Raw genomic sequence first — 13,864 nt, forward strand, 5'->3', positions numbered from 1 at the left:
ATGGGATGGGAACTTACGCTTCCCGGGATAGCTGATGCCCCTGGATAACCACTGCCCGCGAAGCACTGCGAAACCCCGTGATCAAAAATGAGAACAAAGGCCGGGTTTTGCCTCTCAGAAGGATCTGAGAGCCCCACCTCCAAGCTATTTTCAGTACCTTTCTGGTTGTTTTCTTTCCCCCCATCCCCGTGATGTCCGTCGGGGGGGCTGGCGGAGCTCTGCAGGCGGATGTCCGGCTCATTTTGGGGAGGGCTGGGATGGTTTCGGGGGGTCCCGGCTCTTTTTGGGGAGGGCTGGGATGGTTTCGGCCTCACATTGCCCGACGCGGAGAGAAGCTGTGGTGCGGGGCTCGTTGTCCTCGGCGCGGCCCCGCCCCCTCGCTCGCGTTTGCCGCGGCGACGCAGGGGGGCGTGGCCCGGGTTTTCGCCTCGGCACATGCGCGGGTGGGCGGACGTGAGGGGGAGCACTTCCGGTGTGCGTCGGCGGGCGGGAGCTGCGACGGTGGGTACCGGGGGAGACGGGGGGACCGGAGCCGAGGAGGGCGGGAGCGAGCGAGCGAGCGGGCGGGCGGGGCAAGGCGGGGTGGGGTGGCGGCGGCGCGGAGGAGTGCAGGGCCAGTTCGGGGGGTTTGTGGGGTGGCGGGACCGGGCTGGGGGGCTCGGGGGGCGGTCTGGGCCTGTTTGGGGGGGCAGAGCCGAGTGGGGGTTCCCCGGGGGAAACAGGGCCGATTCAGGCCCCCGTCCCCCGCTGCCGCCCCCTCACCCCCCGCTCGCTCCCCGCAGGTGGCGGCAGCCCTGGCCGCAGCGCAGGGTGCCCGGGGCCGGCCTGGCGGGGCGCTTGGCTCCGCTCTGGGCTCCGCTCTCAGCCCCCCCCCCTTCCCCCGGCAGGTCAGCCCGGCCGTGCCTGGAGCAGAAGGAGCTGTCCCCACTGATAGGACCTATAGGCGGGAGAGGAGGGCAGGGGGACCTGGGGGCTTGGGGGGGACAGGGGGTAGAGAGAGGCATCACTGCTCAGATGGTATATGGTTGGCAGGGAGCCCAGTGGGTTCTGTGGGGCCCGGTGCTCCCTCCTCGCTGCCTCCTCAGTTGCCCTGCAGAGGAGGAGAGAGAAGAGAGCCCGCTGCACCCCGTCTCCTCCGTCGGGGCCCACGGGCAGCACCCCCTCCTCAGCAGGTGGGCAGGGCTGCCCAGCACAGGCAGGGCAGGGCACGGCACGGGCTGAGGGTCTGGGGCAGCATCTGGGGGTCTCCCCCACACTCCCTGCTTCTCCTGCATCGACTTGAGCTCCCATCCTTCCTCTGCTAGTCAAGAAGCTGCTGAGGGAGGGGACGGAGTGAGTGGCCGGCAGCCCCCGGCACAGCCCCGGCTCAGGGCTGCCGTGGGGTGTGGGCTGTTTGCATGGTGCTCGGTGCCAGGGCCACTCACCGCTCTGCTCCTCTGGGCAGGCTCTCGTGTCCGTCGACCCTTGCTTTGGCTTCTTCCAGTCCCTCTGCAGGACCCCGGGAGCTGGGTGAGATGGGAGCAGCTCCCAGCCCCGCGCCGCAGCCCCCCACCCCACCCCACGCTGTGGCACAGTGCGGTGCAGCAGTCGCCTACCTGGAGCCGCTTGGTCCGTAGCACAGAAGAGACCGCGCTGAGCCCCATCAAAAGCATCACGAGCGGAGTCAGGTGAGCTGTGGGGGGGACATTGGAGTCCCTCCTGGCACCAGCTGCGGTGCAGCCGCGCAACCCTGGGGTGCCCCCCATGGGAAATGTTAAAGAAATAAAATGTTGGTCTCTATCCCTGGTGCTGTGGTTCCTCCTCCCATCCCGCGGCTGGGGCTGTGCCCCCCTCAGTGCCCGACCCAGTGGGACAGGCTGGCACTGCTGGCACCCACCAACCTGGGGGGGAGGGTGGTGTCGGGGGAGCTGGGTGGGCTGGAGAAAGGGAGGAAGCACCTCTTGAAACCAGCTGGGCCCTCTCCAGCCACAAAACCCTCCCCAGAGGCACCAGAGGGGACCCCCAGATCCTTGAAGGGCTGCCCCAGACTCCCTCTGGCCTGCAAGAGTACCCCCCAGGACCCCATAAGGGCCGCCCAGGACCCCTTACGGACACCCCAGTAGCGTCCCAAATCTGGGTTCTTTACCTGCTGGGCAAGCCAGTAACACACTGTGTGGGAGCAGCCAGCCAAGCCGGTTTCAGAGCACAAGAGGTGAGAGGCAGGGAGCTGCCATCCCACTCAGCTCCATCTCCGCCGTGCCTTGGCTGTGCAGAGAGAACTTGGGGGCAGCTGCAGAACAGCTCAGCCCGGGCTTATCTCAAGATGGCACAGAACAACCAAAACCAAATGGCCCTTAACAAACAAAATGCCCCGAGTCCCATCCCACCACTATTCCCGTGACGTTGAGCGCCGGACATCACAAATTGGCAACAGAGAGTTTGCTATTGCCCCACCAGAGGGAAATATCCCAGACAGTGTAATCCACTCGGGCATAATCCTGCACCCTCACCGAGTCAGGAAATATAAACCGCAGGGTCTGGGGAGACAAATGGGGAATCCTCCAAGGATACAGCTGGCCCCTAGGAGATCTGTCCCCCCCATCCAGGACGCTGTACAGGGTAACTTCCCCGGGATGGAGCGACCTCACCTGAGAGAGAGAGGGTAAGTGACTAAGAAACATCCGTACGGTATATGCCATGTGATTGAGTTTGTGACTGGTGCACTCTTTTAAGGCATTAATATCTAGCGCCCTTGTGGTTTGTGTTGCTACTTGTCGGGGGCATTTGTAGCTCGCAATAGTGGATCCTGCTAATTTCTTTTAAATTGCAATAGTGTAATCGCCATCGCACACACAGAACTTGCAATAGTGACGTATTGGACCTGTGAGCGAAGTCCAAAGAAATTGTTAATTTGAACCTCTCAGTGAAGCCCTTTTTCCCGTTTCGTCACACTCCCCGAGCCACTGGGTAAAGCGACACCTGGCAAAAAACCCACCGCCACCACCCCAAAAAAAAACCCACACCACATCCCCCACTCCCCACCCACACCTTCTCCCCCCATCACAGCCATGGGACAAACTCCCACCACCACCCCCCCAATCTCAGCTCGGCCGTGACCCCCCCCGAGACACTGGAACGAAAGCAACGGAGAGCGAGCTCAGGCTCGTGTGAGTTGGAGAGATTTCTCTTTGGTTTTTGATGTTGTCGTTGGGTGGGATTTGGTTGGTTGTTTTTCACAGAACACTTTGCAGTGTGGTGTCGCAGCCCCCAGGGCCGGCGCTGGCACCGCCACCTCACCCCCTGGCTCTCGTCCCTCCTCCTGCCCGATGGCTTTCACCACTTTCCTTGCTTGGTTAGTTTTGTTTTTTCCTTTGTACCTTTCTTTTTTTATATTTGGGGTTTTTGTTTCCTTTTCCTTTTTTTTTCTCTTCCCTCCCCTTTTTTCATTTTCCCTTTTTTTTTTTTCCCCCTTTTTTCTTCCCCCCCTTTTATCTCCTTTTTCTCTTTGTTCTTCTTTCCCCTCTTTTTTTTTCTCCCCCCATTTTTTTCTTTTGGTTTTTTTCTTTTTGTCTTTTCAAACATTTCTCAAGCTTTCTCCGAAGGAACGGCCCCTGGCTCTCAGCCAGCGGAAGGAGACTATGGAAGAGCTCTGGCACCCATGGGATTGCTTTCCTTCTCCCACCTCGCACTCAGTAAGAGTGTGTTTTCCAACTCATTTTTTTTTTATTAAGAAAATAAACAAAAATAATGCTCCAGCTATCAGTTTTACAAGGCATAGAAAATCTCTAAAAGGGAAACAGAAGCGCAATCTGCTGAGGTATGAAAACCTGAGGTAGTTTTTGTGTGTGGATGTGTGTGTGTCATTTGGGGTTGGGGGTTGTGTGTGTTTTATTTTTGAAATTAAAAAAAAAATAATAATTTTGCTAGTGTTTTGGTTTTTTTTTCCCCCAGCCCTGGGCTGACAACCTCTTGGAAATCTGTTTTCCCCCCCTGCCCCTCTTTTCCCACCTTCTCTCCTTGCAACCGGGATCTTTCCCCAAAGCGTTTACGGCCGAGCACGGCCTTTCTTTAACCTCTAGAAAAGCCGGCTTGTGCTAAAAAACAAACATCCCCCTCCCGCCCCCACCCCCTCTGAAATGAAATAAATAAATAAAATCCTTACAAAACTTAAAAGTCGCCGTTAGTGTTGTTATCGTTACATTAATTCTAAAAACTCATGAGCCGCTGCGCTGTGTGCCACAGCCCAACCTCCCCCCCTCAACGCTGGGTGAGCTCCTCTGGCCATGCCTGGGATGAAAAACCGGTGGCTTTTAGGAAATAAAAAATAAAAAATTAAAAAAAAAAAAGAATAATAAAACCTCTCTTTCTCTCTCTCTCTGCCTGTGTTAGTCCAACTGAAGGGAGAGCGTCGGGAGGCGAGGGAGGAGGAAGGGGGAGGCTGTGGGATGGAGAGAGCCCTCCCCGTACCCCTCGGCTGTGCATCCTCGCAGCGCTGTGGGGAATGGGGGTGGGGGGGTCTTTGGTTTGCACAGGGTGGCCGTGGTGGGGGCTCAGCCCCATCCTTACAGTGCTGGGGAGCACGGGGCTACCAGGCGCAGAGAGTCCCTCCCCCAGTGAGGTGCTTTGGTGCGTTCAGGTGTTAGATGGGGTGGCACAGCCCCTGCCCACTCCGGGAGGGGGGACACCACGTTTCCGGTGGCACTGGATGGGTGGGAGGGAGGGAGGGAGCAGAGCTCTGGGAGCCATGGAGAAAGGTGTGGGGGTGTCCCTCATCGTGGCAGCCCCCAGCAGCCCTACCCCGCCACCCGGCCACCCCAAGGGACACCCAAGCCCCATCTTGGTCCTCTCCCCGTTGGGTGATGCCCTTCCACCCACCCCGGAGGTGCTCTCCTCTCCTGCGGGGGGGACGCCCAGCGCTCGCCTGGCTAGAGAAGCACCGGGGGGGTGCTTAGGGGGCATCTGAGCTTCCCCGTTAGATGGGTGTAATTAGTGCACCATTAATAACCATTAATAACGACTTTGGCTCTGCTAACCAACTGCGGCGAGGCCCCCACTCCGCTTTAGCACAGGCTTCCTGATGCCAACGCCTCCCCGAGCCACTGGGTAAAGCGACACCTGGCAAAAAAACACCACCACCCCAAAAAAACCCCCACACCACATCCTCCACTCCTCACCCACCCCTTCTCCCCCCATCACAGCCATGGGGCAAACTCCCACCACCACCACCTCCAATCTCAGCTCGGCCATGACCCCCCCGAGACACTGGAAAGAGAGCAGCGGAGAGCGAGCTCAGGCTCGTGTGAGCTGGAGAGATTTCTCTTTGTTTGTTGATGTTGTCGTTGGGTGGGATTTGGTTGGTTGTTTTTCACAGAACACTTTGCAGTAGAGGACAAAAACGTGGTGTCGCAGCCCCCGGGGCCGGCGCTGGCACCCCCACCTCCCCCCACCTCCCCCCACCTGCCCCCTCCCCCGGCTCCTGTCCCTCCTCCTGCCCGGGGGATGTTCCCACTTTCCTTCCTTGGTTTGTTTGTTTGTTTTTTTCCTTTCTACCTTTCTTTTTTAATATGTGGGGTTTTTTTTCTTTTGCCCTTTTTCTTCTTTCTCCCTTTTGTTTTTCGCTTCCTCCTCCTTTTTTCTCTTTTTCCCCTTTTTTTTCCGATTTTTTTTTCCTTTTCCCCATTTTTCTCTGTTTTCCCTTCCCCCCCATTTTTATTTTTCTCTTTTTTCACTTCTTCCCCCTTTTTTCTCTTTTTCCCCTTTTTTCTTTTTCCCTTTTTGTTTTTTGCTTTTTCCCCCTTTTTTCTGTTTCCCGTCCCCCCCATTTTACTTTTTCTCTTTTTTTACTTTTTTCCCCTTTTTTTATCTTTTTCCTCTTTTTTCTTTTCCCACTTCCCCCCCCCCCCCCCCTTTTTTTTTTTTCCTCTTTTTAAACAAGCTCTCTCCTGAAGGAGCGGCCCCTGGCTCTCCGCTAGCAGAAGGAGCCTACGGAAGAGCTCTGGCACTGACACGGGCGGGAACACCCACTCACACATCGCAGCACAGCAGTTAGTTTGGCAACACCCCCACCCCCTGTCACAAGTGAGACCCGCACAGACAAAAGGCTCCTGAGTGAGGGCACTGGGGCAGCCCCACCTTAGAAGCAGCAGAGGAGCAGAGCCGTCCGGAGCCATCAAGAGCACAGGAAGGGCTATTCAGGGCCTCATTGTCTGCGCCGAGTGACCGTCTGCCGAGAACCGCTCTGGCGGCTCAGAGCTCAGCCCCAGCAGCAGTCTGGAGCCAACGGGGAAAAGTACACTGGGAGGAAGACTGGCAGCCTTCCTCCACAACGCCCCGGAGAGAATGACCAGAGTGCTGCCTATCCCCATCGCTTTTCCAACTCGGTTCTTTTTTTATTAGAAAATTAATTAAAAAAGGATCTCCAACTCTCAGGTTACCAAGGCACACAAAATCTCTAAAAGGGAGACACAAGCGTGAGGTGCTGAGGTACCCAAACCTGCCCACTTTAGTCCAACTAAAGGGAGAGCGTCGGGAGGCGAGGGAGGAGGAAGGGGGAGGCTGTGGGATGGAGAGAGCCCTCCCCGTACCCCTCGGCTGTGCATCCTCGCAGCGCCGCGGGGAATGGGGGCCTGTGTGTTTGGGGGGGTCTTTGGTTTGCTCCCCTGACCCGCTGGGGGTGAGGGAGGAGGGTTTGGGAGGGGGGGGATGTCTGGCGGCGGGGTTACATTCATCAGGCGGTGCTGGGCGGCACGGCGGGAGCCTCCCTTGCTGTGCTGCGGGGCCGGGGCTCCCGGAGCGTGTTTCTGCTCCTGCTGCTTCACCTGCTGGAGCATTTCCCTCATCTTGCGCTGTGCAGTCTTGGGGAGGAGAGGGGAAAAGCAAGAGGTGGGGGTCAGGGCACCGCTTCTCCCCCCACCACCCACCCCCGAGCCCCCACCGAGCATCTCGACACTCCCAACAAGCTGTAATTAATTTCAGGTTTGTTATGGGTTAGTCCCACAAATTGATGCAAGGAGACGGAGCCAATTAAGACTGAAGTATTTATTAGCAAGCGGCAGCAAGCAAAACAGCGCTGGGCGGCCCGGGAGTCTCACTCCGCCGACGGCTCGCACCCGTTTCCCGAAAGTCCCTGGTTTTATACTCTTCTTCTTCCGGTAGAGGGGTACTCTGTGCTGTGGGATCCGTCTAAAATGTCTTTTGTTCCCTCCTAGTGCAACAGTGAAAGAGCTAAAGAAGAAGCATCTCAGAGTTTTGAGAAATTATCTCATGTCCTGGAAGAGAAGAAATCCGCAGCTCTTAGGGCAATTGAAGCTTCTAAGAATTTAAGGCTGGAAAAATTGCAAACACAAGCAGAAGAATCTCAAGGGCTCCTGGAAAATAATGGCCTTGTAGGACTTGCTCAAGAACTGCTTAAAGAAACCGATCCATCTTGTTTTGTTCAAACAGCAAAACAACTTCATGTCAGGTATCTTATTAATTATCTTCCGTTTGAGGTACAGGTACTGTTCCAGGGATGTCTGGTCAGTCATATTCTTTGGACACCTGCTAGGAAAGTACTGAATGCAAGTACTTTGTGCTGCAGAGCCTCAGAGGCGGTCCCGGTACCATTCAGTAGAAATTCCTATATTACAGTGTGCGTTAAAAAACAGCCCAGAGGAGGGGCTCTGTCCTGCGACAACGCCTAGCCTTCTTCAGTAGGACTGCAGTGGAAGGGTAACCCATTCAGCTCACTGATACAGTCCTTTGCTCAGAGATTGCATCGGGTATTTGCAAGTTAATCTAACAGGTCTCTTCTGGCTTTAAACTCTTTGATCTGAATAGTTGTGCTCCATTAGCGCTTCACACCTATTTTGTTCTTTGAATGTAATGCCCCAAATTGTTAAAATGCTCTGCCAACCAAAAGATTCCCTGTTAGTTATCTTTACACTGATGTACAAAAGGCCTTTAAATTTTGCATTTTAATTCTGTCTAGAGAGACAAGTTTCTGGGACACATGAGTAAGTACCTGAAAAGAGAACTTTTTTTAAAGCAAAACCTAGCGGTTTTGCTTTAAGGAATGCACCCATGTGAATTCCTTTTTCCCTCTTCTGCCATCCCTCTGCTTCTGTGCTTTCAGAATCCAAAAAGCTACTGAATCTCTGAAGAGCTTCAAGCCAGCAGCTGAAACTACTTTCGAGGACTTTGTGATGGACATAGCCAAGCAAGAAGAGATCCTTGGTGACTTGTCCTTCCATTCCAATGGCAAATTATGAGAGCATCACGTCTTTCATGAGTTACAGCTTTAAGGGCTTCTCTGGAAAGAGGCAAAACTTGTGCAGGGCTGCAGTTGCAGAACTCAATCTTGTGACTTGCATTGTCCCTTCTGCCTCTGTGATTCACAAGGCGTTACCTGGCAGCAATGCTAGCTTCAGCTTTGATAAAGAAGCTAAGATGCCATGGCATTCAGAACCAGTTTACATTGGCTTCCAAAATATTGTAGTTAAGTAATACTAGGTCTTCCTAGCAGCTTTTTGTCGTGATTGCATGACAGAAAAGAATAGGTTTTTATATGGTTTTTTAGTTGCCAGCAAAAATAAATAATACAACTTTCAAAGTAAAACCAGAAAGGATTTAAGTGCATGAACAGACCCATCCTCATCTGCACTCTTTGACTGAGTCAGATTTCCCCCCCCCACTGTCCCCCCAGTGCTGTAGCCACTCAACAAAGGGCTTCTGTGTTTAATTCTAAAACAACATGTATCTACATTTGAGGTTTTTTTCTCCTGAATCTCTGTCATTCCAGGTCTAGAAATACCAGAAATCAATGAAGAGCAGAGCAAAATGTACAACAAAGCTCTGATCAGTTGGGAATGCCCTGGGAAGACAGACTCAGCTGATATCTATGTTCTTGAGTATCATAAGCTTCATAGAGAAGAGGAGAGTACAACGTGGCAGGAGATCGAAGTTTGCAGCAAGAGCAAAGTAATATCTGATCTCGATGACGACAGCAGCTATGCCTTCAGAGTTCGAGGATATAAAGGATCCATCTCTAGCCCTTGGAGCCGAGAAGTTATCTTGCGTACGCCTCCAGCCCCAGGTATTGGGTTTTCTTATGTCCACGAGCTGCTGGTGGTGTTAAGAGCTGTAGGTGGTTTCCAGTAGCTCCCAGACTTCTACTACACTGTTACCGGTTGTATACATGTTTAAAAGCACTGTTAACAAACAGGTTAAGTAGGTAGCATACTGAGACTGTGTTAGCTTGCGTAATGTTCCTGGTAGCCTTTAAAAGCGAGGAATTCTAGTGCCAGCGTGACTTAAAATATAGTTTATAAGCACAGAAATACTTAACTAAGAGAAAATTTTTTGGGATGCTGTTTTTCAGTTCTCAGTTTTCTTTTTGATGACAAATGCGGGTACAACAGTGAACATCTCCTGCTGAACCCAGGAAGAACCTCTGTGGAAAGTAGGGCTGGATTTCCTCTACTGCTGGGGTCTGAGCGCATGCAGGCCGGATGCTACACAACCCTGGATTACATCATTGGCGACACTGGGATTGCCAAAGGGAAGCACTTCTGGGCTTTTCACGTGGAAGCCTATTCCTACCTGGTGAAAGTGGGAGTTGTTTCTAGCAACAAGATACAGAAGTTGTTCCATAATACCCATGATGTGACCAGCCCAAGGTAAATTGCAGACTCTTGCTTAATACATGTTTTGTATAAGGAGATGGCTTTTTAAAAAATAAATTAAGAGCGAGCCTGGTCTCAATTAGTATACAAGATGAACCTAAGCAGTGGGAAGTGGCTTGAAGGATATAGTGTAAGCAGGTTGTCCTGTTCATCCTCTACTATTAGTAGGAAGATGTTCTAATTGTCCAGAGTCCTATTTTCTTTCTTTCTGGGAAAGAAATCGGGTTTCTACAGATATCAAGATATGTCAGTTAAAGCAAGAAGGTTAAAAAAGAGAAAAAGAGCATCATTTGCAAGATTGAAGCAATGCTTAGTTGTCAATAGTAAGATTCTGCCTTAATTCCCTTAGCATACTAGGTTTGGCAGCCACTCAGAGGTACAATGTTCACTGTGCATATCTGTGTGTCTTTGCTGTAGCTTGCGTCATGGTGGATTCCAAGTCACTGGCTCATCCCAGGCTATAGATTTGCATATGACACTGGAGTGCTACTGAGCACAAGCCAAAGTGCAGTGGATAAACCAGCAAAAAGATTTCCAGCTCTCAATTACAGTTGTAGTAAGCCTGGATGTGTCTAGGAACTGCAGGCTGGGAGGCTATCTCCCAGGGGCTCTTAACTTTTTCATGAATCTAACAAAAGTGTTGGCCTTCTGCTGTATAACATACTGAAATTATAAAAACGCCAGTGTCTCAAGCTTCTGAAAGTCAGATGGAGACTTTTTGAAAAATGAGAAATTAGATCCTGATTTTCTCATTTCTCCCGGTCCCTGCCAGGAGGGAGTGAAGCTCGCCCCGCTCCCTCCTTTTACAGGGAGGAAAACAAAATGGAAAAAAGAAAACCAAATTGTCCTATATTAGAAGTGTATAATTCCATTTTAAGGGTAGGGCAGCAATAGGGCTGGTACCACAGCCCCCCAGCCACTGTGGGTCACCGGCGTAATAATGTACCTCTCCGGTAATTAAAGTTTCTTTTGGGAAGGGGGGAGAGATGGGGACTCTCCTGCGCCGGGACCTTTCCCCTCCAGGGAGGCAGAGCCGGAGCAGCGAGCACGGTCCTGCCCGGAGGGCAGCGTGGAGGGGACGCGCACGGGCATCCCGGAGGAACAGCAGCAAGGAAACCCCGGCACTGCACCTTTCCCTTCCTCCGAGCCTTTGTCTTTTCCTCTTTTTAAGGGCTCAACCAGTTTCTTCCCCCTCTGACCGTCACCATGGGGCACTGGCACCAGCAGCTTTGCAAAACCCCATCCTGTAAAAGCCGCCTGATTTTGGCCCTGTTTGGGGATGCGCCGCTTCCATCCTTACAGAGCAAACTGATAGATTTGTTTTTCTCCCCCCTCCCCATTTAGCAAGAAGCACCAACGTGCCGTTGTCGGTTTGGGTCGGTTTGCTGCAGAAAAAGGCTCCCGCAGGGGACGGGATAAGACGATGGCAGGAGGGTCCCTGCACCCATCCCACCGCTGCTGGTGGAGGGCGGCAAGGGGACCTTTTCTTCGGGGTTGTCCTCTCCTCCCGGGCTCTGCAGCCCCACGCCGCAGCCCAACGACCCCCCCGAGATGGGAAGAGAGCACGAGAACCATCTCTGCTCAACAGCTTCTTCCTGCAAAGGGGCAGGAAAAAGGAGGAGGAAAAGGCACCTTCCCACTTGCCTCCGGGCTCATCCCACCCTGCGAGAGAGACGCGGCTTTGTGAGGAGAGGGGAGGAGGAAAAAGCACCACAGAGAGAGAGCCAGCGAGGGAAAAGGAAGGAAAGCGGAGGGACAGCGGAGGGGCAGCCCGGGGACACAGAGCCCCAGGTCTCGCCTGGCCGCTCCCGCCACCACCCGGCGGATTGGAGGGGTTTGATCTGAAGCGCTGCCTTATATTAATTTAACAGCCAGGGGAGGAGAAGGCGCCATTTCTGCCTTTTGCAGCTTCCAGGCTGATGGCAGAGCCGAAACAAGAAAAATAATTATCATAAAACAAACAAACAAACAAAAATTCCCCAAAAACTCCAATGTAAAACTGGAGCGCAGGGAGCAAATGCTTTTCCTTTGCCTCGGCCCAAGCACCTTGCATGAAAATCTGGCAGGAGTTCAGACCAAGTGGATTTGGGAGGTTTGTACAATAGCTACTTCTCAAAAAAAAAAAAAAAAACCAAACAAAAAAGACTATTTTCATTCATAAAGAAAGTTCTACCACTGGCAAGCAAGGCGTGACCCCAAGTTATCCCTGGCAGCGCGTCAAAACGATTCCTTCCCCCAGCTCCTGCTGGCGTTCTGAAACAAAAACACGCTTCTATAGTGCTCGAAAATTAATTTGTTCCTCCAAAAGATTGCTCATCTGAAGTCCCCTCGTTTGCTCCCTGTGACATCACTAATCCAGCAGAGCATCCTGTCACACAGCCTGACCTTGTCCCAAGCCAACGCCTTCACAAAGCACTTGGCATAGGAGCTTCTCCCCACACCTGCAGCCCAGAGTGGGGTGGGGATGGGGTCAGCTCTTGCAGCCTCTTACCTTCAGCTTGTGCTCCTTCCTGTTGACAATGACAGCCGTGATCTGATGGTCCATGAATATCAAGATGGTGCAGAGCAGAGCTGGGATGGACGTGCCAACACCCGTCCACCAAGGGTTGGGCCCTATGGGGTTGACCAACCACCCGCGGTCGTCTCTGGTACGCTGCAACAAAGCCAAACCACACATCAGGATCAACTCCCAGCCCAGCCACTTCACTGGCTTTGATTTTCCCCTCCATTGCTGTGGTGCCTCATCTCCTGGCCCTGCCTTCATGTCTTCATGTCTCTCCTATGGGGTTCAGCAGTGCCAGTGTCCTCGTCGCAAGCACCTATAGATGCTTCTGTAGGTATCAAGTTTTGGGGCTGGCTTCTTCTTTCCAGAAGGAAACGATGCACTCGGAGGTGGAAGAGGAGATGGTAACACCACCAGCATCCTCAGACTCAGCCCTGTCCTGTCCCAGCATCACCCTGTGGCATCCCCAAGAGCTGAAAGCAGCTCCACACCAAAACACCCCATTACCTTGAACATGTGGGGGACACGGAGCTTCGGTGACGGGATCCCAACCAGGAAGTCAATGAGCACCATGATGACAATGGTGAGGAAGACACCAAAGTCACTTACTGTAGACCGTACCTGGGGCAAGAAAGCAGAGCTGAAAGGGACAGCACAAACAGGGCCATACCGTGAGATGGAAAAGTTAAAGACATCAACAGCATTAAGGCTGGTTAACAAATTCCCACCACCCTGAGGACATGCAGCAAATCCCTCAGTTAGATACTGTTGCTGTGTTTGTCCCTGTGAGATCTGGTGTCAGAGAATAAAAAAAGTTTAATAAAAGCCAATAAATATTAAAAAATAAGGAAACAGATGTCTGCCACTACAGCTGCACTCACAGCTACAATGGGAATAAGGCACTGAGGCATCATTTACTCCTCAAAAGGAAGAAACAGTGTCTTTTGTGTCTTTTTCTATGGCAGCTCCTCATTTAAATCAACTTTCCCCTTGGGCACACCAGGTGAAAAAAAAAACACAAACAAAAAAACAACAAACAACCAACTTTGGAAGACCTGATTTCCCACTGCCTGGGCAAAAAACCGCTCCAGGACAGGTTGCGAGGCAGGTGGGAAACGCTACGATCGTTTTGCACTCCTGGAAATGAGTGAGGGACATGCAAGTTTGGCCTTCAAGGTCAACATTTCCCAGTTTGACCAAGCGGTGGCAAACACTGCTTAGTGCTCCGGGAAAGCCATTTTGGGAAATGAGTGGGGAGACTGCTGCTGGCCACTGTCTTCTACCTACTCTGGTTGGGAAGTAACGGCTGGTTTTAAACTTCTTCAATAAGCTCGACAGGACAAAGGTGGAGAAGAAGAGGATGCAGCACCAGAAGAGGACTTCAGGTGTGTAGGGGCCATCGTGTCCACAGGCAGGTCCATGAAACTCTCCACGACAGCGGAGACAGGAGATGTGATGGGACACCATACCACAGACCTATGGCACATCCTCCGCTTGAACGGCAGGTAACCGTGGCTGAAGAAGACACCGGAAACTCTTGGGGAGAGTGAAAGAGGGAACGGGGAAGGAGGGCTAAGACAACAGTGACAGGAAAGGAGAAGAGACAAATTGTCCCTTCCCAGGGGCGGGCTCACAGGACACAGCCAAGGGGGGTGAAGATGTCTATAAGAGCGTCCCACCCTGTGCCTGAGCTCTGCTTCCAGCAACAATGGCCCAAGGA

General features: G+C 52.7%; 1 protein-coding gene across 1 annotated transcript in view; it reads right to left on the reverse strand.

Moving 5' to 3' along the window:
- LOC309684907 (E3 ubiquitin-protein ligase TRIM36-like) overlaps window positions 1-12,405 on the reverse strand; it is a gene marked incomplete at both ends in the record, with an annotated part of 84,123 nt that extends 71,718 nt beyond the window's left edge. The window contains 1 exon segment of the mRNA XM_082500745.1: window positions 12,400-12,405. Within this exon segment, the coding sequence (XP_082356871.1) occupies window positions 12,400-12,405 (6 nt within the window).
- Between the last annotated feature and the right edge of the window lie 1,459 nt (window positions 12,406-13,864).

This window comes from Vanellus vanellus (genome assembly GCF_965231255.1).
Source record: "Vanellus vanellus genome assembly, contig: HAP1_SCAFFOLD_40, whole genome shotgun sequence".
Classification (NCBI taxonomy): Eukaryota; Metazoa; Chordata; class Aves; order Charadriiformes; family Charadriidae; genus Vanellus; species Vanellus vanellus.